Raw genomic sequence first — 25577 nt, 5'->3', positions numbered from 1 at the left:
TCGAAGGCCTGGCGGGAAAGGCCTGGTTTAGGGCTCTCTCTAGGCCTCCTCCTGCAAGCGGGTGAAATTTCACATCTTAATGTGATTATTAAATAGCCCTGAGATCCTTTCTCAGGGTCGCCTGACGAGACACACGGCGCTGGCCAGCTTTGCAAAGGCAACAGATTATTTCAATTAGTGCGCAAGCTGGAATGTCGGTGGGCCTCTTTCCTCCTCACCCTCAGGGCCCAAGAGCCCCCCCTCCATCCCACTGGGGTGCCAGAACAGCCATGGTCAGAGGCAGTCTACCTGGGAGAACTCCACGATCCCCTTCCGAGTGTCCCAGAGGCCTCTGGGCAGCCACCCTATTGCGAGGGGACGCTGGGCTGGAGAGGCTCGATCAAACCGTGCCGAGCTCCTTCTTTATTCCTAGTTGCGCGGAGCCCCCCCCCATCTGCCTCTGAGATGTCACCAGTGTGAGAAAGCTGCTGCTTCTTCCATGCCCCCACACGAGCTTCCAAGAGTGCTGGAGTGGCTACAGTGTGCTGGGTCCAGCTGGGCCTTCCTTACAGAAAGGATTTGATGCGCTTAAGAAAGAGGAGGGGTCTCTCCATGGCCATTCACCATGATGGTTGAATGGAACCTCCAGAGTCCAAGGCAGTTTTACATGGGGGGGGCAAACAGCAGCTTCCCTGCCCTGCTTGGAGCTTCCTGGGGGGAACACCTGGTGGCTGCAGACAAGACCCCTGGGTCTGGTCCGGGGCGAGGCAGATCTGAGGGTTCTTCCCCCTGACCCAGACTGGCTTCTTTGCCACAGTGACCAGGGTTGCAGGGATCCAGCCACTGCAGGATCGGGGCCAGGGGCTTGCTGAGGGCTGCTGCAGTCCACACCACTTCAGGAGAGGCACTTGCCCCTCCCCAAAAAGCGCAGGGACAAACCGCATGGGTAGAGGAACAGGCAGCCTGGCCTTAGGAGGAGGTGGCCCTGGGGTGGCCGGAGAAAGGGGAAAGGCCACCCAAGGCCCAGGCTCCATCGTGTGGGCTTCGGGGCACAGCAGGGCCGGGACTGAGCCCCCAGCGCTGGGGTGCTGACATCAGCTGCAGCCCAGGCAGACTCTCTGGCCAGGAACTTGGGAGCGTGGCCCGCAGCTCTCCCCCCCCCCCCAACCGCACTGTCTGGCTGGCCCATCACCGGTGACTCAGTTCCAGGGAACTTGCAGAATCATCTTTTCCTGGATGGCCCCCAAGTGGCACCTAGTCTGGGATGAGCTCTTTGCTCCGAGAGGGGAAGCACAGAAGGAAGGTGGACCAACTACAGGGGCCAAACTGGGTGGGGTGCCAGCTGCCCCGGGAGGAGTGAGAGCCGGCCTTTGTGGGGGGCAGAGGGGAGCTGTGGAATTCAGGGTGGACCCTCCTGGAGGTGGAGTTTAAAGGGCCTGGGAAAAAGAGACCTGTCTACCATTAACTGGGAACTCCAGGGTCAAAGGCAGTCTACCCTAAGCCGAGAGCTCTCCAGGTCAGTCCCGGCCCTCCGGCGCCAATGCTCTCCTTCCTGGCACTCTTTCATCCACTGGGGCCCCCAACGAGCCTCACGGTTCTGTTTAAGGCAACGCAACACAGAGGGGAAACCAGGTCCAGGTGCCCATCCAGCCTTCCACTTGCCCGCTGGCCTCCTAGGCGGCCAGCGCCATCTGCCTACAAGACGGGGCCTCAGAAGCCTGGCTCCAATTTCCAGGGACATAAAGCATTTTAATGATGGGCCATTTCTATAACCTCGATTGTAAACCTTCTCTGTTTAATGGCCTCCAAATCCAGACCAGACACAGGATCTAGGCCGGCTCCTACCCCTCTCATCTCCTGGTGCCCCTCTAGCTTTAATGACCTCACAGCCCCCCCGCCCCCAAATACCCACAAATCTTGGGAAAGAACTCCCCTCCCCTGCTCTCATCAGCCCTATTCTTTCTTTGTCTACTTGAGAGACCCAGATGCCTGGAAAAGGCCTCACCCCCCAAAGGAAGCTCAGACGCAAGCGCGGAGATCCAGCGGCATGGGGGCCTGAAGAAGAGATCCCAAGGAAGGGTGGAGAGGAAAGGGTAGACAAGGAGCCAACTGGCAAGGGAAGGGGCGTTGGAGAGCTGGAAGATGCAGGGGGCACTTGAGTTAGCCAGGGCTAGATACGGCAAAGGAGAGCCACTTTCATGGGGTGTCAAGATGCCGCTTTCAAACAATCCCTCTTTAGACTCAAGCTCTTTTGCAAGGAGCCAACAGGCAGATTTGAAAGGGAGGGGGAATCCAGCCAAGAAAGCCCCCCCCCCAATGAAAAGAACCATCACCCATAAACGAAGCAGGAAACCAGCACCACTTGTGGGCAGCGAGACCCCCTCCTCATCCCAAGGCCCGGAGCGTTCGACACCACGCTCGAAATAACTGCCCCATCAGGGCTTACGCCTCTTGCTTCAGGCACTGTGAATGGGGGGGGGGGAGTCCTGAACAGCAAGTAGATAAATTGTGGGGAAGACTTCAAAGTGAGAAGCGAAGGGGGGGGATTATATGTGAGATTCCAGCTGGCATTAATTCCCCCCCTGCCCTCTTCTCCCCGTTTATCTCTGCAAACACCAGCACTGCTTCTCTGCGCCACCCACCTGCTCTAATTACAGGGCCTCCGAAGACGACGTCTGGCCAGGGCAGCCCAGCCCGCAACCCTCTGTGTGGTCCCTTCCGCTCCGGAGCGAAGAAGGGCAGGTTCCCACAGGCAGGAGTGGGGCACTGCGGCTCCAAGGTGGGGGGGGGTGCGGCGTCGAGAGCACAAGCGCCCCCCACCGCACTCAACGGAGACCGGAGAAAGCCTGGCTGCTCAGGCCGCTCTCCCCCTTGCCACAGTGCCCCCCCCAGCTGCCCCGTGGGCAGTCCACATGCCATTGCTGCCCTCTAGTGCCTGGAGGTAGACTGCCACTGTGCCTGGAGGCTCCACTTAGCCAACAACCAGGCCTAGACCTCTCGTCCATCCCCCACCCCTTCAAAGTCATCCAGTGGTCATCACCACATCCTGCTGCAGCCCACTTCCACAGGTCATGGCAGGCTTCGATGCCCATTGATTCAGGTGTGACACCCCCCCCCCCACACACACACCGAGGTCTCTTTTGCCACAATGGCTGGGCCTCACTACTGCTCTTGTGCAACCAGAAATTGGAGGAGCACAACCTCCGCGCCATGCCTGGTCAAGAGCTTCTGGGCCCAACCCTTCCTGGCAGCTGACTGCCCTGGGCACAGGGGCTCCATCTGCCCATCAGGACCAGCTACGAGGAAGCATGGCCACACCTGAGAGACTCTCTGCTCCATCCCAGGCTTGACTTCCACACTGCCCTCTTCCTCCTGGTCTCCAGCCCTCCCCAGCTGGCTGTGCAGCAGGTCTGCCTTTGCCCTGGGGTTCAACAAGGCTCTGCCACAGAGGCTCGAGGACTGCTTGACAGGGAGTAAGTGATTAAAGCCAGGCAGCCGGCCGGCCAGACAGCCACTTCCTTCCTCCCCTGGGCGATTAGCAGCTGGGCCAGCTTTCATCTCCCACTTCTGGGGGGGGCGGAGAGTGAGCAGCCAAGGGGGCATCCGTGCTCAGGCTGGGAGACTTGGGGCTCACCATTCATAGAGCTGGACAAGCAAAAGTGGGCTGGAAAGGAGCAGCGCTCTGGCAGACTGGCAGTGCCCAGAGGCTCAGGCTGGAAAATGTCCCTGGTGCTACGCTCCAGCAGGCCCACCACTGCTTGGGGTCTGGCCCCCTCCAAGCAGGCACCAAAATCCAGGCTTCCGGTCTGCAGAACCAGCTCGTGGCAGTTCCGAGGTGGTCTGGGCACAGCCAGCCAAGGAGGGGCTCCCTGGAATCTTGGGGGGGGGGGAATTCCCACAGTAAGCAAAGGGAGTGAGAAAGGGAACCCACCGTTGGTCCGGATGGCCACGCAGGAGCAACCTGGAGAGAGCGACAAGGTGCAACCCCAAGCAGAAGATCAGCATGTGAACTCTAACCCCACAGGTGGTTCACAAGCCCTTTCGCCCAGCCTCGAAGTGTCACGACCTGGGCCTGTGGAGTCCCCCTTCGTGGACCCTCAGAGGCCAGGCCAAATTTGCAGCAATTAACAAGGCAGGCCGGCTTCCGGCCATTGTCCAGCCATCCATCACTGCTGTGCCCGGGGCACTGAGCCACTTCTATGACTTCCTGTCTCCAGCTTGAGGAAGTGAGACAGCAAGGGTAGGCTTGCTTGCTCCCTTGCGCAGGTGGCCCCAAGGCCTCTGAGAGGTGTGAGGTGACAGGTCACTGGAGCCTCAACATGCCTGTGGGTGACTTGAGAGCAAGGCCATGGGTGCTCCAGTGCAGTCTGGCTTGGACATATGCCAAGAAGCCCCTTGGCTGTGGACATACACCTGGAGATCCCCGACTGTCTCCTCTGCCCCTGGTTAGATGGGGTGAATCCACCTACGACGTGATGTATCTGTGTTCTAGTTAAACAGCTGATGTAACGTGACTGTAGTTGAAAATGTAAAATGTGATTTCTTTCCTTTGTATTATTTAATGCCGGATCCCAAAGGATCTCCTCTATGGAGAACTCGTGCAAGGAAAGCGCCCTACAGCTGCGATACAAGGACATCTGCAAGAGGGATCTGAAGGCCTTAGGAGTGGACCTCAACAGGTGGGAAACCCTGGCCTCTGAGTGGCCCGCTTGGAGGCAGGCTGTGCAGCATGGCCTTTCCCAGTTTGAAGAGTCACTTGGCCAACAAACTGAGGCTAAGAGGCAAAGAAGGAAGGCCCGTAGCCAGGAAGACAGACCAGGGACAGACTGCACTTGTTCCCAGTGTGGAAGGGATTGTCACTCCCGGATTGGCCTTTTCAGCCACACTAGACGCTGTTCCAGAACCACCTTTCAGAGCGCGATACCAGAGTCTTTCGAGACTGAAGGTTGCCAACATGACATGATTATTTAATGTAGTATGAAACTTTTTAAATAAAAGTCTATATCCCCCCCCCCCAAAAAAAATCTATATTTCTCAACAGCAAGAGCAGGCTGGAGCCCCACCTCGCCTGCAGAGGGCTCGGGGCCAGCTCCAGCAGAAAGGATGCTGGGCACGAGGGCGGGGAAAGACCTACACGGCCTCCGGGAGGGTGCAGGGCACAGGAAGCATCCCTGATGTGGCACGACCAAACCCCCCCAAAGGAGTCTCACCCTGAAGGATGGTGACTTGGAGCACAAGCGAAGAGGAAGGCTGCTGCCCTGAGGAGCCTACAAGCCACACGCATCTTGCTGTTGGCCCTTGGGGTTGAGGCAGATTGCCTGGTGGAAATGGAGGGGTGAGATAAGAAGAGGCGACCAAGAGAGGCAGGATGGCTGGCAGTAGCAAGGCTCCCTCCAACATGACCCCCCCTTCCTCTGCCTTAGAAATCCACTCTCCCTCTCCCCCACTCTGTATTTATGAGGTTCCAGCCTCTCATCATGTCATCCCTTTATTGCTTTGGGACAAACGAGGTGCTTTGGAGAGGAGCTGAGTCAGCAGTACGGCTCTTCTCCCCCCCCCCAGCCCAGACAATTAAAAAACCCGTTTCGGGTTGCTGAGCGCTGCACCCGATCTGTCACACCCCCCTCCCCATATCAGTGCTGTGACATCCAGCCCACAAAGCATGGGGCGGGGGGGGGGAAGCCTGATGCGAGAAGCCACATTTGCAGCTGTTGCTCCGCGGGCAGAGAGAGGTTTGGGCCTGCAGAAAATTAGTGATAATTGTCTCTCTGGAGGTTGATTAAAACCAGTCGGCAGCAGAGTGGGCTCCCCTGGGCTCCCCCACCATGCACCCCCTGTCTCCACCTCACTTTCCCCACCTCCCAGGCCTCGGAGTGTGGGAAAGCCCTCGTCGAGCTGCCCTGCCAGGGGTGAGGCCAGCCCCTCCTTAATTTGTTCAGCATGTCGCCGGGTTCGGTTTCTCGCAGGCGTCTGACGGGTGTTTTCATTCTGCATTGTTCCCGAGACCCCAGGAGCACGGCCGGCCTTCCTTCCACACATCTGCCCTGCCCCGGCCTGCTCCTGCCCAACGGCCAGATTGGAAACACCTAAGCAAACTCAGGGCCCCCAAAACCCTCCTCTCCTGCTGAGCGGACCCGGTCAGGGGGCCTGGGTGCGAGGAAGCCGCCCAGGCCTCCGTCTCCAAGCGGCCAGACATGCCCCCAGGGTAGTGATCCAGCCAGGGGGCCTCTGTGCGGAGGGAGAGGACCCTCCACTGGCAGCACATCTCTGGCACGGCAAGGGCTGAACGGAGTGTGGCAGGCCCACAAGTCACCAGTGGCTACTAGGAGACAGCACTGCTGGGTCAGGCCACATCACACCCCCTCCCTTTCTGGAGAGAGCAGAAAGTGACGGCGGCAGAGCTCCCCCGCTAGACGCTGACCGCAGGTCTTGGACACACATCACATGACACACACCAGATTGTGGATAGATGAACAACCTTGTTTGCCCTGCATGGCCCTGACCCGTCACAGGAAAATGGACCAATCTTCCCAACATCACCACCTGTGGACCACCTTCTCCTCCATCACCACCCATTTTTCTTTCTTGCTCCTGACTGGTTGAGGGGCCACATTTTGGAAGGCTCTACCTGGCCTCGAGACAAGTTCTGGAGGGCATCAGCCCACTGGCCCGAATGTCACTTCCTGGTGACTCTCAGAAAGCAGGTCTGCGATGGTAAGAACACCACAGGCACGGCCCTGGGGGAGGGGGGGAGCTGGGGCTGGAGGGACTCCTGGCCTTGGGCGCCAGCACCCAAACCCACCTGGTTAAAAGTGGGCAATAGAGAGGTCAGGCACAATTAATTGCCAGCGTGCAAACAAAGGGGGTGGCGTTCTGTTAGTCCAACAGTCATGAGCGCTACCAACACTCAGCACCAGACACCTGGGCAAAGGCACCCTTTCTCTGCAAGGTCAAGGAGCAGGATTTGCACCCAGGACCACCTGAGCCAGGCACCCCTGCCTCTGGCTGCTACCTCACAATACACAGGAGCTCAAGGCTGGCTGGCTGGCCCTCTGCCTTTGCAAGAGGGAAAGGCAAAAATCTCTGTGCAGGGGAGGGGTAAGGGGGGGTAGGCCACACACAGAGCCCACCAGATCGAGCGCCAGGTCCACCATGAAGCGCTGCCCCTCCGCCCCTGCTTCGGTCTGTGGAACAGGCAATGCTTCCAGAGTCTTTGCACTCCACGTTCCCCACTATCTCTGCCTGAAGTGTTCAGACAGCAGACTGCATCAGAAGACTGCAGACTGTGTCAGAAGACTCCTGCCCCCTCCTCCTTGGCCGGCCAGCCAGCCAGCCAGCCTTGCAGGGTCCTGCCTCGGAAAAGCGCAGGGAATCGCTTTTCGGAGAGGAGAAGGACGCCCACATCTGCAGAACTCATCACCACCACTGACCAGGGCTGGATTCCAGGCTGCTCCTGGCAACCTGAGCGACAGCATCCCCTGGTGGCCGAGAAGGGGTCGTGCACCTTCACCCAGCCTGCTCTGCACAGCCCGCTCCTAGGACAATGTACCCTGTACTCCACAAGCCAAGATCCCAGCTTGCCACTGAGCCCCACTCTACAAAGGTTGAAAAAGACCAGAGAGGCTGACCAAGAAAGGCACCTTGCCACCGGTTGGCACCTCCACAAAGCTCTGGATGAAGCCCTTCCCCAAAGGCTCTTAGCAGCCACAGGACAAGAGGCCGGGTCTTTTGACAGGAAGCAAAGAATGGGAATAAATGGGGTGTGAGGAGCAGGGCCGGTATCCAGATCTCGTCACCCTCCCACCCCCTAAGAAGGATCTAGCAGATCTGGAAACAAGGTAGAGGGGGGCAGCCAAAATGGCAGAGGGCTGGAGCCATAGGAGGACAGGCTGGCACCATTGGGGGTTCCTCGCTTGGCAAAGGTAGCTGAGGGTAGAGGCTGTTGGAAGTTCGTGTACCCAGCGTGGAAAGGGGGAAGGAATATTTCTCCCTCTCTCATGAGACGAGAACCAGGCGAGGAGGGTTCCCAGGGAAACGGACAATAAATTATGGACAAAAGAAAGATTTCTGCCCCGAGACACGCTGATGGCCACTGGGACAAAGACCGAAGGGCCCTTCCCTTTGAGTTTTGCATAGGGGGGCCTTCCCAGGAGGCCCCTGATGGATCTCTGGGGAAATAAGGGTGCAGAACTCACTCACCTCAGCCTAGACCAACAGCAGGGGTCTTCTTTGGGGGAACATCAGCCTGGCGCCAGGTCCACCTCTCCCTTGGCCCAAGGGCCTGGATAGGTCAACCCTCTGAGTCTGCCCTGCTGTCAGAGTGGCAGCCCTGATGCACAAGGGCAACCTGCTCCACACATACCCCTTGTAGGGGCAGAGCAGCAACTCCATCCCGGATCTAGTCACGGCAGCACCAAAAGTCTCCTCAGGAACTGCACTGACAAAGCCAGGCTGCCATCCCCCTCACCCCGGCCAGGCTCCAAAGAGCTGCAACGCCTGCCCCGTTAGCACGAGGGGGCTGCAGCCCAGAAACCCACTGCCCTGTAGGAATGCTGCGCCGTTGGCATGTGGCCAATGCAGCTCTGTGATGAGAGGCGGGCAGTGGGCTCACCCCAACCCCTGCCCAGGAGCCAGGCGGCACTGTGGAACTCTCCCCCCACCAGCATAGCCAGAGAAAAGAAACAGGACTCAGGCAACCAAGAAGCGAAAACACTTTTCTTTTAAAAAGAACAGCCACGGTGGCTCTGCGGCCAAGACGGGAGACGGGCAGCCCCCAACGCCCAGCCCAGATTGGCACACACAGAGGAGGAACAGATGCCCACGAACCCCCATGGAGTAGCACTTGGAGTTGTGTAAGGGGGAGCTGGTGCCAGCGGCTTCGGGTCACTCTGCCCAGTGACCTTCTTCCCTACATTAAAGCGGTGGCAGGAGCAGTTAGAAGGCCTGTGAAGGCCCTCACCCCAACTGCACTGCCAGAGCTGGCCTTACAGCAATTTGACCAATTTGGGCCCTGCACTGGGGTGGCGAGTGGAATGCCCGCTGCCAGCACTGTAGCTGGCACTCTGGAATGGAATCTTTCACGGCAGGGAGAGCACAGCCAGCGGTGCATGACCCTCTCTCCCACCTGTGGGTCTGGCTGGCTTGAAATTCGCACCCCCACTGGAATACTGTTGCCACTGGGTGCCTCGCTGCTGCTGCTGCTCACCCTAAGGCTGGCCCCGCACGCTGCCCTCTCAGCCTCTGCCTCTCAACGGGCAGAGGGGAAGCAAGCGGAGGGAGATAGCCAGGCACGATTGCCCTTTCCAGTGGTCAGTAAGATGGAAACGGCATGGAGAACAGAAAGGTGGGGAGGAGAATTTTAAAAAGCTAACCCCCCCCTTCCAGCGAGCTCTCCTCTCTTTCCGAATGGGGGCTGCAATTCCAACCATGAGCTCTGCCAGGGAGTTTCTAGGCAGAAAGCAGAACAGTGAGGAAGAGCGCCTGGGAGATCGACAGACACCCCCAAGCCCCCTCCACACACCCACCAGGCAGGGTTCCTGCTTGTCTTCCCCCCCCCGGGGCCTCCCACAGAGCCCCACCCGTGTCGAGACGGGTGCCTCAGTCCCTCCTGCCACTAGCACCACTGGCAGGGCACCCACCCCAACCCTGTGCAAGAACGGAGGCAGCAGGGGCAGAACCCTGGCCTCTGCTGGGCACCACTCTTGAGCACCAGCACTCAAGAGCCTGCTTCCTTGGTGCCATCTCAGGCTCTGCCACCATTCCCTGCCCTCTCCCATCTGGAGGGCAAAAATCCCCCCCCACCCACTGGGTTGGGCTTTTCAGGGGTTATTAGCACCATTGTGAGACCCAAGAGTGGCAAAGCTCCGTTCCTTGGAGACGGAAAAGTCACTCCGAGGCCTCAGGTCACTGCCAGGGCACCGGGCCAGCAGCACAAGGCAGAGGACCAAGTCCCTCAAGCAGGAAAGAGCTGGCGGGCCCAAGGAACACACATGAGCTGGCCTGAGCGGGAGACAGTGTAATGGCTTCCTCTGAGGACACCCCCCTGCCTCCACACGCAGGTTCCATTTGGCCTTCCTTTCCTCCTCCTCTCCCCCTTCCCCGGTACCCATCAAGGCAGCTCCTCGGGCTCCGCTGTCCTGGCTTCGGAGCACAAGTCCGGCTCGCACTTTAGCGGAAGGCAGGCAGGCAGGCAGGCAGGCGGGGGCCTGGAGGCGCGTCAGTCCTGGTCTGGGGATGTGGCCAAGTGCCTTTCCCACTCCACCTCGATCACTTTGTACAACTCCATCGTGGCCTGGGCATCTTCGACTGAGGAGTGGCCGCTGGAGCCCACCTGCGGGGGGGGGGGGGGAGTGAAAGGGATAGGCGGGTTGAAGACAGCCCCATACCAGCCACGCCCTGAAAAGCTTCCTGAACAAGAGCCGCTCTCTTGTTCTTGGAGGAAAAAATGGGACTGTATGCATTTTAACGGCCTAGTTCAGGGCGTCGAACGTAAGGCCCATGGGCGGAATGTGGCCCCTAGAATCAATTTACCCACTCACCCCAACCCCATTGGTGTCCTGACTGTAAGGTTGAAGGACGCTGGCCTGAAAGACACAGACCTGCATCACAGGACCAAGACCTCCTTCTGGACTTCTCTGGAGGATGCACCCACAGAGGCTTCTCGGGGGCTGTTAGGGTGACTTGGGGGGGGGCTGTTGGGCAGTGCCAGAACTCTCAGGGAAGGCCTGGTGGAGCTCACCTGGATGTCTCGGTGCAGGAGCTGCTTGGTGAGGCGCTTCAGGGAGGCTGACTTGGTCTCTGGGAAGCCAGCTTTGCGGTTGAGCAGGGGAATCTTAGAGGTGTCCCTGGTCAGTGACTTGGGGTGGAAGTACTTGAGGGCCTTGAAATCATTGTGGATGGCATGGCCGACGACAATCTTCCCGGAGAGGATCCTGAGAATCTAAAGGGGGGGAGGAGGAGCAAGATGGTGCTCAGCACCAAAGAGCACAAAAGGAGAGACCCCCCCCCCACTGGTCTGCCCAGCACAGCCACCTCCAAGACCACATGGCCCTCCTTTCTTCTCCATCCTTGCCCTAAATAGAGAACAATGCAATGCTCTACAAAGGCACACTTAGGAGCGTGCCCCTAAACAGCCCCCTCACCTCTTTCTGGGCCACTGTAAAGGGAACAGCGTTGGTCATGTGACACCGCCGGATGCCGCTCCACCTGGTCCGGTAATTGGTGATGGGGTTGACGGGACGAATGTATTCGTCATACATCACGTCCCCATAGTAGTTGATGATGCTGCACCTGGCCAGGTCGTTGTTCCGCCCGCCCGGCCCGGTGCCCACCATTTCGCAGTCAATGGCCACCATCTTGCTGGGCATGGCGGCCTGGGCCGAGGGGAGGCCGCTCTCGTATTCGCTCAGCAGGCTCGATTTCTGGACCTTTCCAGTGCTGCAGTTTGCCTGGGTCCTATTGTGCCTGGCCGAGGCCCCACTTGAGGCAGCCGGGACTCCAGAGGGAGGGTGGGCAGGGAAGTCCTTGGCGCCCTGGCTGGAGTTCTCCTTGGGAAGCGCTCTGTGCCGCCTCGTGGAGCCCCCTTCCCATGTGGTGTTGCCCTGCTTTCCTGCTCCATCATTCTGCTTGTCCACCTTCTGCCATTTCTTGTCCCTGCCCGGTTCTCCGCTCTTGCCCCACTTGGGCAGAGGGGCCTGGGCCGGAAGCTGCTTCTGCTTCAGGAAGCCCTTGCTCTCCAGAAAGTGGCGGCGTTTAATGAAGCGCCGGTGCTTCCAGTTGCCCTCTGAGTTCCTCTTAGCAGCAGGGGGAAGGGCCGTGTCCAGGTTCAGGAGGAGGTCGGACATGGTGCCCTCTGGCCACGGATGGTCACTGCAAGGGGAGATCTGCAGGGGGCGATCCTCTGGCTACGCTGGAGTGAGAAGAGCAATAGGTGAGTTCCTGGAGATCCTTAAGAAAAACTACATTGCACCAAAACACCCCCAAGTTCAGCAAATTCAGTTTGACACAAGGAGGCTCCGTGGTGGCATCAAACCAGCTTAGACTCGGCTTAGACTCTTCCAGCAGCCAACCCCAGAAGGACAGCTTCTCATTCAGCCTTTTAAGGCAAGGCAGAAGGTTACCACAGCCCTCCCCCCTTCACCAAGCCCCACGTGCCATACAAGGTGGGGGGGGGGAAACAAAAAAACTACTGGTGACTCACAGTGCCCAGGTGCACGACCACCACCAACAGGAAACCCACAGAGCGAGCTCAGCCAGAGGCACTCAGGACTGAACTGCACCAGAAAAGACATTAGGTGATGCCTTGGGCCCCACCCTGTGCCCAGATGCCCCCCCATTCAGCCACACTGCACCCTAGATAGAGCCTGCAGGCCTGCAGTGAGGGGGTTTGTGACGTGCACGCTAGGTGGGTACCTGTGTGTGCCAAGGGGGAGGGTGGGAGGGGGAGGGCCACAGACTGTGGGGGCTGAAAGCTGTGGGGCCACAGACCATAGGGGTGGGGGCCACAGATCATGGGGAGGGGGGCCACAGATCATAGTGGAGGGGCCACAGACCAGGGGGGTGGGGTAGGGGCCACAGACAATGGGGCGAGGGAGGGGCCACAAACCATGAGGAGTGGGGAGGGGCCACAGACCGAAGGAGAGGGGCCACAGACCATGAGGGGTGGATCCACAGACCATGGGGGTGGGGAGGGGTCACAGACCGAGGGGGAGGGGCCACAGACCATGGGGGGTGGGGAGGGTCACAGACCGAGGGGGAGGGGCCACAGATCATGGGGAGGGGCGGGGGAAGGACCACAGACCACGGGCCTGGAGGCCACGGGAAGCCCGCAGGACCGCCTGGGAGTCCGCTTGGCCGGGCAGTGGGGCGAAGGGCCGGGTGCAGCCCCCCGCAGTGACCAGGCGACCCTTGGCGGGGGACAGCCAGAGGCCCCCCCCGCGCTTACCGCGAGACTCCTCCGTCCGGCGGGGCTCCCGAGGCGAAGGAGCTGCAGCGCGGGAGAGCCGCCCGCCCTCTCCCCCTCCATAGAGACGGCGCCGGAGGGCCAGAGCGGCGCGCGCCGTCACGAGGCGACGCTCTAGCCCTCCTCTCGCTCGCCCTGGACGGACCCAGAAGAGACCGGACGGGAGCCTAACAGGGACAAACATGGCGGGCGCATGCGCAGCAGGCACCGGACGCGTTGCCGTGGCGACGGCGGCTGTGACGTCATCTCAGTCGGCCTGCGAGCGACAATGGCGGATTCTGCCTCCGCCCTGGAGGAGCAGCAGCGCTGGGCGGCCGACCTCGCCCGCGTCCTCGCTCTCTACGGCTTCCTGGCCGACGCCTACGTGCTGGTGAGGCTGGGTCCGGGGCGGGGGGGGGGGCTCAGAGACCCCTCCTCCAAGCCCTCCTGTGGCAGGGAGTTCCACAGGCTCCTGCCAGGCTGGTCAAGGCTCCTTTCCTTGCACAGAGTGGACGGGGAGGCAGGGCCGGGGCAGCCACTCACGTGGCCAGGAGCCTGTGGAACTCCCTGCCACAGGGCGACCTGGAGTCTTCTCTCAAGGCTGGGTGGCAGGGCAGGACTCACTGACCCCCCCTCCAGGCCATCCTGTGGCAAGGAGTTTCATAGGCTCCTGACAGCTGGAACAGCTGTGTCCCCTTTGGCCTGCCCTAGTAGGGCCCAGCATATGTTCTCCCCCCCAGGAGTTCTTCACGGATGAGCTGTGGAGCCGTCTCCCCTGCAGCTGGCAGGCTGCCCTGGCTGAGTTGTCGCCGCCTGCACTGGCTAGCTTGCTGCTGGAGAGGACGAGGCCCACTGGAGTCAGGTGAGAGGCGGGCAGGTAGGCGGCAGTCACCTGCCTTGCAGGGCCTAGACTGGCACCCGGAGGGTCCCCCAGGACAGGAGGCCAGAGCAGATTTGCCGGGGTCCCAGCTGGGCTCCTGCCACCCTTCCCACTCTCCTTCCTTCCCTCCAGCTACAGCTCCGTCTGGCCGCTGTCCCTGCTGGCCTTTAGAGCCACTGCGCACACCTTGGCGTTTCCCAGGAGGCCCCTGGGCGGCAAGACGGGCACATCGGCCGGCGGCCGGCTGGAGGAGTTCAGGCACAACCCGTGGCAGAGCGCCAGGCTCCACCCCCTTTTCCGGAAGCACGTGAAGCCCAAAAAGCAGCATGAAATCTGGCAGCTTGGACAGGTGTGGCTTTCCTGGAGGGCAGAAGTAGCCCCTTTCCTTTTTCCTGGGTCACTGGGCAGTTGGGCAAAGAAGTGGGAGGGGCTTCCTGACCCGAACCTGTGGCTGCAGACAGGCCCTTTGGTGGAGAGCTGGTCCTGCTCCTACTCTAAGCTGTCCTGCCTGCCCAATCCTCATAGGTGGTGAAGAAGCTGAGCACCCTCACTGGCTGCCGCCGTGTCGTCGATATCGGCTCTGGCCAGGTACGTCTGCAGGGGCTGGAGGTCAGCCTGTGGGAGGACCTGGGGTACCAGTCCATCCATATCACTGTGCTAAAGCAGCATAGTCCATTCTCCCCCCCTCCCCCCATCACATTTCGCCCTCTGAGAAGGGACTAGGTCCGTGGAGTTTAGAAGGGGAATTAAGCATTCTTCCTGAAGGTGGATAAGTCCTTCTTACTATCATGATGGCCGTGTAGAACCTCCAGATTTAGGCACACACCAGCTGCTGAGAAACAGCAGTGAGAAAGGGCTGCTTGCAGGCCTCCCAAAGGAAGCTGCTTGGCTCCTGTGCAGGGGAGGCTGCTGAACCAGACAGGCCCATTTTGATGTGGTGAGCAGGACTCTGCTCTGGTTCTCAGAAACTTGGAGCAGTGAAGACTGATCTAGCCTTTCTTCTGCCCCCTCCCACCCCAGGGCCACCTTTCTCGCTACCTGTCATTCGGTCTCTGCTTGTCTGTCACCGCCATCGAGGGCGACCCGCTGCTGGTTGGGAGGGCCATCAGGTTTGACCGAGAGCTGGTGCAAGCACTAGAGAAGGAGCAAGCCAGGCGAGGTCAGGTGAGAAGCTGCTGCAGGGGGTGGGGTGGCCTGTGGTCAACCAGAAGAAAGTGGTCAACCTGTGGTCAACCAGAAGAAACAACCAGAAGAAAGGCAGAACAAACTATTCCCTGGCTGTCCACTTTGGAAGTCACTTCCAGCAGCTGGGGAGGGGGGCAGTAGCTGGTAATTCCTTTCACACAACACCAGATGTTTCCATTTCTCTTACAGACTCCAGAGGGCATCTCTCTCCAGGGACCAAGCCACGTGGTGGGCTGGGTTGACCCCAGAGCGCCCTGGCAAGAGTTCTTGCGTTTGCTGCAGCCTGAGAAGGATGAGGAGGGGGCGCTGATGGTGGACAGACCTGTTGACGCAGGCCCGAGTTTCCCCAAAGGAGCCCCAGTGAGGAACTACCAGGCTTCCTTGCTCAGGGGTACTGAGTCCGAAGAGGAGGACATGGCAGGGTGTGGAGAAAAGACTTTGGCCTCACTAGGACCCACCAGCCCACCACTTGAGAGCCGGTTGATTCTTACGGGCCTGCATGCCTGCGGCGACCTGAGCGTGGCCCTCCTCCGGCAGTTTGTCCGTTGCCCTCACGTGGTGGGGATGACGTCTGTGGCCTGCTGTTACATGAAGCTGAGCACTGCAGAGACGTCCCCCACGCCCCCTCCATCCTCCTCCTGCCCGCCAGAGTACGGCTACCCACTGAGCCGCTGGGTCTCTGCCCTCCCAGGCCACCAGCTGTCCTACAAGGCCCGGGAGGGGGCCTGCCACGCCCTGGAGGACTACACCTTGCGCCTGCAGGAGGAGAGCGCCACCCTGAGGACACACTGCTTCCGAGCCATGCTGGAGACTGTGATCCGGGCTGCTGACCCAGCCAAGAAGTGCCTCGGGGTGCAGAGCATAAACAAGGCTCACATGCTGCGCTTTGAAGAGTGAGTGAGCAGAACTGGCAGCTGCTGGTTCTCCAATGGCTGGCAAAGGGGGGGGGGGCAGCTGGCGGTGGTGGTGCTGGCAACGGCAGGGGGGCAGTGCTGTTGCATGCGGAGGATCTGCCACCAGGCCTTTCTCCCATATCCTGTGGTTCCCTGATGATGTTCGGACAGCTTCCTGCTGGACAGCGACAGCAGCTTCAGGACAGGCCAAGGGAAGTCCTCCTTCCCACAGTGTGGAATTGCCTTATGGAACTCCCTGCTGCAAGATGGGATGATGGCTTTTGGAGAGGGCTGTGGAGGAGGGAGAGGCCCAGGCATGGCTATAAGCCCCAATGGCTGTTGCACCTGTAGCATTTGTGGCCAGCCTGCTCTGCTTGTGGGCATCTGCCTGAGGTGGGCCTTACCATTTTGATCCAGCAGCGCCCCTTCTGCTGTTCCTCTTAAGGTCATGGACTTGCAGGAGTTGCCTTCCAAATTGCAGCAACCACAACCCCTCCCCATTTCTGTCCAGTTCATCTGGCACCCCTCACTTGCCCTGGCAAACTCCCCGAGCCCCTACAGCTGCCCTCTCTGTCCCCTGCTCAGGTATGCTCAGCTGGGGCTGGCCCGCGTGGGGTTGGACCCCAACACACCCCTGGACCCGCCTGCCCTGGCCACCATGCTGGCACAGCAGCACAAGGTGGTGGCTTTCTTCACCCTGGCCCTGCTCCTGGCCCCCCTGGTCGAGACCCTCATCCTGTTGGACCGGGCAATCTACCTACAGGAGCAAGGTAGGCTGAGATGCTCTGTGGGGGGCCTTTGAGCTCTGGGAGGGGATTGTAACTTAGCTCCTGTGTGGGGGTGAGTAGTGTCACTTGCACTAGAAGTCACTGCGCGCATGCTCAGAAGAACTTTGCTGATGGCTTCAATGTCCAGGACAGCCACAGCTCACAGGCACTGCTCTGAGTTGGCATTCCTTGCCTGCCCGCACCACCTTAAACGGGAGCAGGGCAGCCTGAGGCCTCAGCCTTTTCACACCGGGGTGGGGGGAGATCAGGCTCCTGTGAGCATGCTGAGGTGGTACAGTCAGGCACGTGGGGGACTGTATCACCTGCATCTTTTCACTGCCTGACAGGCTCTGCCCATCCCAGGTGACAGCAGTTTCTGGGCCTGAGTGCCTGGCCTAATGTGGCTGCAGCACTTAACCAGTTCTGCCAGAGTTCCTTCTGGGGCACACTTCTGTTGGAGCCTGACTTGACTCTGCCTAACCTCCGCTTCCACTCCGTCTCCCCCACAGGTTTCCACTGCAGGCTCATCCCACTCTTTGACCCCACCTTTTCCCCCAGGAACCTGGTGCTGGTGGCAGCGAAGACTGACCTGCACACCGCCCTCTCCGGCCTGGGAGTGGAAGACTGAGAGGCCCAGCTGGAGCACACTAGGCCTTGCTCTTTCACCTCTATGCCTTTGGCCCCACAGTGGACAGCCGGGGCTGGAACTCGCACCCAGTCACTCCTGGGAATCTTCCCCCAAAGTCCCTGCAGTTGCCACCAGACCCTGTTGTCAGTCTGAAAAGAGGGCATGCAGCAGGGACGAAATGCTCCCGGATTCCACAACGCCTGGACAGCTGGAACAAAAGCATCAGCCCGTACTGGAGGGTTGACAAGATCCTTTAATCAGGCAGTGGGACCAGATTTGGAGCCAGTTCTCAGCAGAGCAGTTCTCTTGCCTCACTGCAGAGCCAGTCTTGCAGAGTGTCCATCCCAGGTTGGGAGTCCCAGCACAGTCCAAGCAGATGCCTCAGTACCAGTAGGACTTTCTGTACTGCCTCTCCTCCACAATGCCCTGCAGCTCCATGATCTCCTCTTGGAAGGTCTTCAAGGAGGGGACGTAGGTCTTCTCTAGGGCATCCTCCACAGACGTGTCCTTGGGGCCATCTTGGGGGTTGATGGAGGGAGAGCAAAAAGAAAAAGGATCCGGTCAACAAGAACTCTGTGTGACAGTAGAGGCTTAAGCCATTTTTTTAAAGGGGAGGGAGTTCTAGTCCTCATGGTTTAGCAGAGTGGCTCAGAAACACAGCGCTGCCCCTCCAACCTGCTTTTCCCCAGATTCCCCCTTCCATCTCGTGCCCTGCCTGCACTCACCTATCCACTGCTCGGGAATGATGCCATCCTCGCGCTGCTCAACGGGCTTGGGAATGATCCTGCCGGTCCGGAGAGATACGCGCACCCGCTCCCCCTCTTCTGTGTAGCGCCACTCCACCTCTGTGGGCTGCCTAGAGTCACACAGCACAGATCAGGCATGGGGGTTCACCCAGAGCATGGCATGGGGCGGGACCAGAGGCTGAGGGAGCCAGTTCCTTTTGTAAAGATCTTTTTACCCAATAAAAGCAATTTTCGGTGCTATTTTCCAACCAGTTTCCATGCTATTCCGTGCGAGAGAGCATCGAACGGTGTTGTGCCAGAGTGGCTCCTGTTCCCCTATGAAAGGCACCATGTAGTCCGCCTACTAAACAAGCCCCCCATGGCTCCTACTTACTCATCTAAAGCCATCAGGAGCCTCCCACTCCCTTACCTGTCGGTGGGGTCAACCAGTGCCACCTGGCGCAGCAGCAGTGGGGCCTCGCTGGCCAAGTAGGTCCCAGGATAAACAGGAGACTTCCCCACATAGCGGTAATGCTGCAGGGAGAGAGGGAGTTGGGCAGGGAGGACACAGGCTGACCAGCAGCCTCACAGGCCCTCTGCTGCTGGGGTTTGGGCTGGGGTTACAATCGTGGAGCCTCTACTGCTCTCTGGGGAACGGTTCTGAGGCTGCTGAATGGGATAGAATTCTGGAAGGGGTAGCAGCGGCAAAGCTTAGGGCATGGAGGAAAAAGCCAGGGGCCATGCTGTGCAGTCCCTCCGCTGGGCTGAGCAGCTCCAGTTGGTCCCCTTACCACATTCAGGCCCTCCAAGACAACCCAGGTGCGCTCCTTGATGACCTGCGTGACCAGCCCTTGCTTGCCAGCATCCTTCCCTGTAAGGATCTGAACCTGAAAGACATAGAGGCGGAAGAGGTGTCGTCACCTCCGAAGCTCTGTAGTGGCCCCCCCCCCATTTTGGCTTTAGGGATGGGAGGCTTCTCCACCAGAAGGCTGGGCAAATTCAAGCGGTGGTGCCGGCTCCTAGGGACGCTCACCGTGTCTCCTTTGAACACCTTCCAGTCCTCCTCGCGCATGGGCTCCACAAACACCTTTCTCCGCCGGGTCCCCGGGGGGTTCTTGGCCTTGTCGGCTACCGAACCAGGGCGGTTCATGCCATAACGGTAATGGGGAGGTAGGCTGAGCTTCTCCGCCATGGCGCGGAGCACGGAGAGCCTCATGGTGCCTGCGGCAAGAGAAGGGGGAGGTGGAGACGTACAGAGGGAGAGGCTAAGCCATGGGGGGCCAGGGTGCCTCAGGGCAGTGGCCTCCTGGGCCTTGGTGACACTGGCCTGGTGGGGGGTGCCGGGCTCCAGCTGCCAAGGAGGGAGACCATGGGCTGGTGGGGGGCAGCACCAACCATATGCAGTGGGGGGGGCAGAACTGCTGAGCCACAAAGCAGCTCAGGCTTTGTGCCAAAGCTCAGGCCTGGGCCAAAGCCTGAGCAGGGGCACCTTGCAAGCCTGCTGGAAGAGGGGGTGCATCAGGGCAAGCACCCCCCCGCAACAGTGCAGCCTCATGCTCAAGAGGTAGACTGCTGCTGAACCTGGAGGCTCTACGACCCCCTCCGCCTGGCCAAGACAGCCCCCCCGCTCCTCCCAGGGCAGCGCAAGCCCTGCAATCAAACTCACCTGCCTGCCTCCTGCAGCCTCGCGCTATGCTGTCCCCGGGCAGGCGAGCGGAAGGGGCGGGGCTTGCTCGTCGCGGGGCACCCTGGGAATGGTAGTCCTGTGCCCACCATCCAGCAGGGGGCTGGCAATGCCCTGCAGCTGCGCTGGATCTCCCAGCCGCCCACCCACGCCCGGGGATGGCCCCCCCCAACAGCTGTAGGGAGGGGGCTGTGCTTGGGAGGCTCTAATGGGGGTCTTCAGGAGTTTTGGGTGGGGTCTGAAGGAGAGCCAAACAAGGGGTGCTTCTGAGGGTCTTCAGGAGTTGTAAGGGGTCTTCTGGGGGTGCTCAGGGGGTTTTGAGGGGCTGGGGGCGTGGCCTGCTCTGCCCACGCCCCAAGAGGACCCTCCTGGTCCCGCCCCTCAAGTGAAGCCTTTAAACGGTCATCCCTGTCTAGGCTGAGGGAGGGGCTGGGGGCGTGGCCTGCTCCACCCACGCCCCAATGAGGACCCTCATGGCCCCGCCCCTCACCTGAGTCCCACCCTGAGGAGAAACCCTTAACGATCCTACCTAGGTGGGGGGAGGGGCTGGGGGCGTTGCCTGCTCTGCCCACTCCCCCAAGAGGGCCCTCCTGGCCCAGCCCCTCACCTGGGCCTCCTCTTCCCCCATTTGATCAGCCCATCCTGAGCCGCCCCCCCTCTGGTCAGTGGGGGGGGCTGGAGTGCATGGCCTGGTCCCCCCCCCACAAAGCACTGTGCCAGCACAGGCGGGGTGGCTCGCTCTACCCGCACGGCAGCCATTTGCGACCTCTGCGCCGTGGCACGTTGGCGTGCCGCGAATGGCCCACGGGTGTGCCGTGGGGGTTTGGGGGAGGGTCATTGAATCTTAGGGCCAATGGGGGTGTGAGCCCCCCACTGGCAGCTTGGCGCGCCTTGTGCATTGTCAAGGTACAAGCAGACTCTGCAAAAGGCCACCTGGTGCGGTAATTGGTGATGGGGCTGACGGGTCGGATATATTCGTCAGGCGTCACATCCCCGTAGTAGCTGATGCTGCTGCACCCGGCCAGGTGGTTGTTCGCCCACCTGGCCCAGTGCCCACCATTTCGCAGTCAGCAGCTGCCATCTTGCTGGCATGGCGGCTGGGCCGAGGAGAACCGCTCTCGTGTTCGCTGAGCAGGCTCAATTTCTGGTAAAAACACAACCTTTCTGGAGGTTGTTGATTTTGTCAGAGGTACCCTTGGAGGTGGCCGAGGCTCCAGAGGGCCTGTTTGCGGGGCAGTCCGAGTCCTTGGCGCCCTGGCTGGTGTTTTCCTTGGGAAGTGCCTTGTGCCACCGGGGGGGGGGGGGAGCCCTCTTTTCACATGGCAATGCTCTCCTTTCCTGCTTCATCGTTCTGCCTGTCCACGGCCTTCCTCTTCTTGAGTTTATCTTTTCTTGGCCTTGTCCTTGCCTTGCCCACTTGGGCAGAGGGGCCTGGGCCAAAATCTGCTTCAGGAAGCCCTTCCTCTCCAGGAAGCAGCGTCGTTTGATAAAGCACTGGTGCTTCCAGGTGCCCTCTGACTCCTCTTGGTAGTAGGGGGAAGGACCGTCCTTCCATTTTATCCTCTTGGCTCCTCTTTGAAGTAGGGGGAAAGGCAGTGCTTCCAGTTGCCATCTGACTCCTCTTGGTAGTAGGGGGAGGAAGGGCCATGCTTCCAGATGCCCTCTGACTCCTTGTGGTAGTAGGGGGAAGAAGGGCTGTGCTTCCAGATGCTCTCTGACTCCTCTTGGTCGTAGGGGGAAGGACCACGCTTCCAGTTCCCCTCTGACTTCTCTTGCTAGTAGGGGAATGGGCTGTGTTTAGGTTCAGGAGAAGGTCCAGCATGGTGCCCTCTGACCACGGATGGTCACTGTGAGGGGAGAACTGCAGGGGGCGCTGCTCTGCTGAGACAAGGTGGAGCATAGTGTGAGACTGAGAGGATCCTGTGGCTACGCTGGAGTAAGAAGAGCAGGAGGACAGGGTGAGTTCCTGGCAGTCCTTAGAAAAGTCTGTGTTTCACCAAAATGGCCCCAAGTTCAGCAAATTCAGTTTGACAAAACCCACAAGGAGGAGCTGGGGGGGGCGCTCTGGTAACTGGGTACATACTGCAGCTGTGGCTCAGTCCAGACTGGGGGACGCTTGGCCTGATCCAGCAGGGATCTTCTTTCATTTGTTCTTATGTAAAGCACCCTGCTTTACAGGCAAAAGAACAAGCAAAAGAAAAGCTCTACTGGGCCAAGGCTCCCGTCCCCCCCATCTCCCCCATCCCCCCCCTGTTCAGCTTTCTGTATCACACAGTGGCCTTCCATGTGCCCCAGGGAGCCCACAAGAGAGCAAGCTTCCCGTATCCCCTCTCATCCCATCACATCCCACTAGTGTGGAGGTGTCCCAAATTTTCAATAGAAGGTCCACATTGTATATTTTACACATTTTTGAGGGCTGGAGGTGGGGAGGGCGTTAGAAGGGGTGAGGAGAGGTTTAGAGGCCCTAAACCAACAGCAGGTGCCGTGGGGTGGGGGAGCAGCCCTCCCTCCCCACAGTGCCTGTAGGACCTCCAGTCAGCCCCACCTGGGCCCTCTCCAGCTGCCTGGCTAGGCGGGGGCAGATGCTGTCCCCCCAACCCTCCCACCTGGCTGATGCCGGGCTGAAGGGCACCCAGCAACAGCCACTGGAGGGGACAAGAGGCACGTTCCCTGCCCTCCCTCACTGGCTCCCAAGCTGTCCAGGGTAAAGGGGGAGGAAGGCTGCCTTATTGATGGCACTGGAGGGCCACAGTGGCGCATGCTGTCACATGGAGATCATGAATGCTCTTCCACTTGAAACTGGAAATTCTGGACAATGCCGTGCCTCTCTAGTTCTTCTCTCAATCTGTCTGAACAGGGCCAGAAGAAACCGGATGAGAGCTGATAAGGAAAAACTTGGTGGGTGCATCACAGCAGGCCTGAGAGCGACCATGGCGGACTCCTCCTCGCCCCTGTTGGAATAGAAGTTCTAGGTGGCTGGCATCGCTCGCATCCTTGCCCTCTACGGCTTCCTGGCCGATGCCTACATCCTGGTGAGGCTAGGCCCTGTGGGGGGAGGGGTCAGGGGAACTCACCCTTCCAATACTTTCTTTACCCATTGGTTGGCAACCTTCAGTCTCGAAAGACTATGGTATAAGCCTGCAGCACTGGGTATTCCCAGGCAGTCTCCCATCCAAGTACTAACCAGGCCTGAGCCTGCTTAGCTTCCGAGATCATGGTATAAGCCTACAGCACTGGGTATTCCCAGACGGTCTCCCATCCAAGTACTAACCAGGCCTGACCCTGCTTAGCTTCTGAGATCAGACAAGATCCGGAGATTGTGTTCAGTATAGAGAGATGTTTGGCAACCTTCAGTCTCGAAAGACTATGGTATAAGCCTACAGCACTGGGTATTCCCAGGCAGTCTCCCATCCAAGTACTAACCAGGCCTGACCCTGCTTAGCTTCCGAGATCAGACGAGATCGGGCACGTGCAGGGTAACAGCTCCTTGCAACAGGATGTGGAAATGGCATCTGAAGGCCTAGACGCCCATCAAAGAGGGTTGGGCAAACAGGGGGGCCGGATGGGAATGGCTGGACAGGGGCTGGCGGTCACTGTGGAAGACCTTGCCACAGGTTTATTTATTTATTTATACAGGTATTTATATACTGCTTTTCTTTGGTCGTCAGATTTCTCCTCAGACTTTAATCCAAGGCGTTTTGCATAGGCAGGCTGTTCTAAACCCCGGTAGGGATTTTTACAATTGAATAGTTCTAGTCTTTCATAGAACTCCTCCTTCCAGCTAGATTCCTTCCCGGTCTGGCCTCTCTGGCCCTTCGCCTCCCATGCTCCACTTGACGGCAACTCCTCTCTGCCACCAAGGGTCAGCTCATCAGTATATCAGCGTGTCGTTCTCGGGTACTTCCAGTTGTTTCGAACCGGCAGCCTCAGATCTTCAGGCATACAAGGTGGCGGTTCTACCAACTGAGCCAGACCTACTGCCTTGGGGTAGGTTGTGATGGTATCTGGCCTAGATGCCTTTAGAAGTGGGTTGGACAGAATGATGGAGGGAAAGTCCATCCCAGGTGACAAGCCCTGATGAGTTTGCGCAACCTCCTGGTTCTGGACTACCTCAGAATCCCAGGTGCAAAGGGGTGGTAACAGGATGTAAATCTCTTGCGTGCTCCTGGAGGCATCCGGTGGACCACTTTGAGATGCCGGAAGGTGGACTAGGTGGGCCACCTTTGACCTGATCCAGCAGAGCTCACCTTCTGTTCTCCCCCCATCCCCACAGGAGTTCTTCATGGACAAGCTATGGAGCTGTCTCCCGAGTCCCTGGCAAGCTGTCCTAGCTGACCTGTCACCGCCTGTACTTGGCCATCTTGCTGCTAGAGGAAGTCTGCTGGAGTCAGGTGAGAGAAGGCAATCACCTGCCTTGCAGGGTGAGGGACAGGCACCCAGAGGCTCCCCCCAGGACAGGAGGCCGCAGTAGATTCGCTGGGGTCTCAGCTGGGCTCCTGGCAGACCCTCCCCTTCTCCTGTCCAGCTACAGCTCATTCTGGCCACTGTCCCTGCTGGCCTTCAGAGCCACCTATGCTCTGCACAGGACACCTTGGCATACCCCAGGACCAGGAGGCTTCTGGGTGGCAAGACAGGGGCACCAGCCTGTTGGAGGAGTTCAGGCACAACCCGAGGCAGAGCGCCAGGCTCCACCCCCTTTTCCGGAAGCAGCCTAAAATCCAGCGGCTTGGACAGGTGTGGCTCCCCTGGAGGGCAGAAGCGGCCCCCTCCCTCCTTCCTGGGTCACTGGACAGTTGGGCAAAGAAGTGGGAGGGGCTTCTCCAATGGAACCTGTGGCTGCAGACAGGCCCTTTGGGGGAGAGCTGGCCCTGCTCCTGCTGCAAACCATCCTGCCTGCCCCTTTCTCATAGCTAGTGAAGAAACCGAGCACCCTCACTGGCTGCCATCATGTCATCAGTGTCAGCTCTGGCCAGGTACGTCTGCAGGGGCTGGAGGTCGGCCTGCAGGAGGACCTAGGGTACTTGTCCATCTGTGGCAGAGCAGCATACCCCCCCCTCCAATCACATTTCTCTCTCTGAGAAGGGAGTAGGTCAGAGGAGTCTAGAAGGGGAATTAAGCATTCTTAATCAACAAGAAGGAGGCAAAGTCCCTCTCTGTTGTGATGGCCTTGTAGAACCTTCAGATTTGGGTACACGCTACCTTCGACCACTAGCTGCTGAGAAAGATCAGTGAGAAAGGGCTGCTCGCAGGCCCCCCAAAGGCAGCTGTTTGGCTCCAGACCGGCCCATTTTGATCTGGTTGAGCAGGACTCTGGTCTGGTTCTCAGAAACTTGGAACAGGGAAGGCTGATCTGGCTTTTCTTCTGCCCCCTCCCACCCCAGGGCCACCTCTCTCGCTTCCTGTCCTTCAGTCTCTGCCTGTCTATCACCACCATTGAGGTTGGGCGGGCCACCATCTATCACCACCGCTTCTGGTTGGGCGGGCCATAGTTTTGATCGAGAGCTAGTGCAAACAGTAGAGAAGGAGCAAACCAGGTGAGGTCCGGTGAGAAGTCGCTGCCAGGGGTGGGGGTGTCCTGCAGTCAAGGCTACTACCAGAATAAAAGCAGGACAAAGTATTTCCTGAATGTCCACTTCTCTTGCGGACTCCAGAGGGTATCTCTCTCCAGGGACCGAGCCACATGGTGTGGTGTGTCGACCCCAGAGTGCCACGGCAAGAGTTCTTGTGTTCAGTGCAGCTGGAGAAGGACAGAGAGCGGGTGCTGGCAGTGGAGGACAGACCAGTTGGCCCAGGTCCGAGTTTCCCTAGGGGAGTCCCGATGAGCTTGCCCTGCTTTCTTACTCAAAGGCAATGGGGAAACGGAGTGAGGTGGAGACAGAGACCAAGGCAGCCACTT

The 25577-nt window shown here is 59.4% G+C and overlaps 3 protein-coding genes and 1 pseudogene across 4 annotated transcripts; 1 reads left to right on the top strand and 3 right to left on the bottom strand.

Annotated features, from left to right (window-relative positions):
* Window positions 1–9562: 9562 nt before the first annotated feature.
* On the bottom strand, window positions 9563–11874 carry ISG20L2 (interferon stimulated exonuclease gene 20 like 2). The gene is made up of 3 exons (XM_066610314.1): window positions 11121–11874; window positions 10718–10918; window positions 9563–10309 (listed from the first exon to the last, which is right to left on the bottom strand). The coding sequence occupies exons 1-3, from the start codon at window positions 11820–11822 to the stop codon at window positions 10196–10198; spliced, it is 1017 nt and encodes a 338-aa protein (XP_066466411.1). The 5' UTR covers window positions 11823–11874; the 3' UTR covers window positions 9563–10195.
* Window positions 11875–13206: 1332 nt separating this feature from the next.
* Window positions 13207–18249, top strand: METTL25B (methyltransferase like 25B). Its single transcript, XM_066610302.1, has 8 exons — window positions 13207–13310; window positions 13660–13781; window positions 13932–14148; window positions 14325–14387; window positions 14820–14963; window positions 15174–15877; window positions 16463–16647; window positions 17154–18249. Exons 1-8 carry the CDS (start codon window positions 13209–13211, stop codon window positions 17270–17272), a joined length of 1656 nt encoding a protein of 551 aa, XP_066466399.1. The 5' UTR covers window positions 13207–13208; the 3' UTR covers window positions 17273–18249.
* Window positions 17506–19741, bottom strand: MRPL24 (mitochondrial ribosomal protein L24). 2 transcript variants are annotated; one of them, XM_066610316.1, is made up of 6 exons: window positions 19668–19741; window positions 19031–19218; window positions 18789–18884; window positions 18428–18531; window positions 17998–18128; window positions 17506–17790 (listed from the first exon to the last, which is right to left on the bottom strand). In XM_066610316.1, the coding sequence occupies exons 2-6, from the start codon at window positions 19211–19213 to the stop codon at window positions 17654–17656; spliced, it is 651 nt and encodes a 216-aa protein (XP_066466413.1). In that variant the 5' UTR covers window positions 19214–19218; window positions 19668–19741; the 3' UTR covers window positions 17506–17653. The 2 variants fall into 2 exon arrangements, with proteins under 2 accessions (XP_066466413.1, XP_066466414.1); XM_066610317.1 differs by having other exon boundaries at window positions 19664–19726.
* A 3314-nt stretch (window positions 19742–23055) lies between these two features.
* LOC136635379 (5S ribosomal RNA) lies at window positions 23056–23172 on the bottom strand (annotated as a pseudogene).
* Between the last annotated feature and the right edge of the window lie 2405 nt (window positions 23173–25577).

Source organism: Tiliqua scincoides, chromosome 15 (genome assembly GCF_035046505.1).
Source record: "Tiliqua scincoides isolate rTilSci1 chromosome 15, rTilSci1.hap2, whole genome shotgun sequence".
NCBI classification, from domain to species: Eukaryota; Metazoa; Chordata; class Lepidosauria; order Squamata; family Scincidae; genus Tiliqua; species Tiliqua scincoides.
The sequence above is the reverse complement of the archived record's forward strand: the minus strand, read 5'-3'. Positions and strand labels throughout refer to the sequence as shown.

Coding starts and splice junctions, on each gene's coding strand:
- METTL25B (XM_066610302.1), top strand. CDS start 13,209: ATGGCGGATTCTGCCTCCGCCCTGGAGGAGCAGCAGCGCTGGGCGGCC. Junction 14,149..14,324: donor AAATCTGGCAGCTTGGACAG/GTGTGGCTTTCC, acceptor CAATCCTCATAG/GTGGTGAAGAAGCTGAGCAC. Junction 14,964..15,173: donor AGCAAGCCAGGCGAGGTCAG/GTGAGAAGCTGC, acceptor TTTCTCTTACAG/ACTCCAGAGGGCATCTCTCT.
- ISG20L2 (XM_066610314.1), bottom strand. CDS start 11,822: ATGTCCGACCTCCTCCTGAACCTGGACACGGCCCTTCCCCCTGCTGCT. Junction 10,919..11,120: donor TTACAGTGGCCCAGAAAGAG/GTGAGGGGGCTG, acceptor CCCCCCCTTTAG/ATTCTCAGGATCCTCTCCGG. Junction 10,310..10,717: donor TCCTGCACCGAGACATCCAG/GTGAGCTCCACC, acceptor CCCCCCCCGCAG/GTGGGCTCCAGCGGCCACTC.
- MRPL24 (XM_066610316.1), bottom strand. CDS start 19,213: ATGAGGCTCTCCGTGCTCCGCGCCATGGCGGAGAAGCTCAGCCTACCT. Junction 18,885..19,030: donor AGGTGTTCAAAGGAGACACG/GTGAGCGTCCCT, acceptor TATGTCTTTCAG/GTTCAGATCCTTACAGGGAA. Junction 18,129..18,427: donor CTGGTTGACCCCACCGACAG/GTAAGGGAGTGG, acceptor GTGTGACTCTAG/GCAGCCCACAGAGGTGGAGT.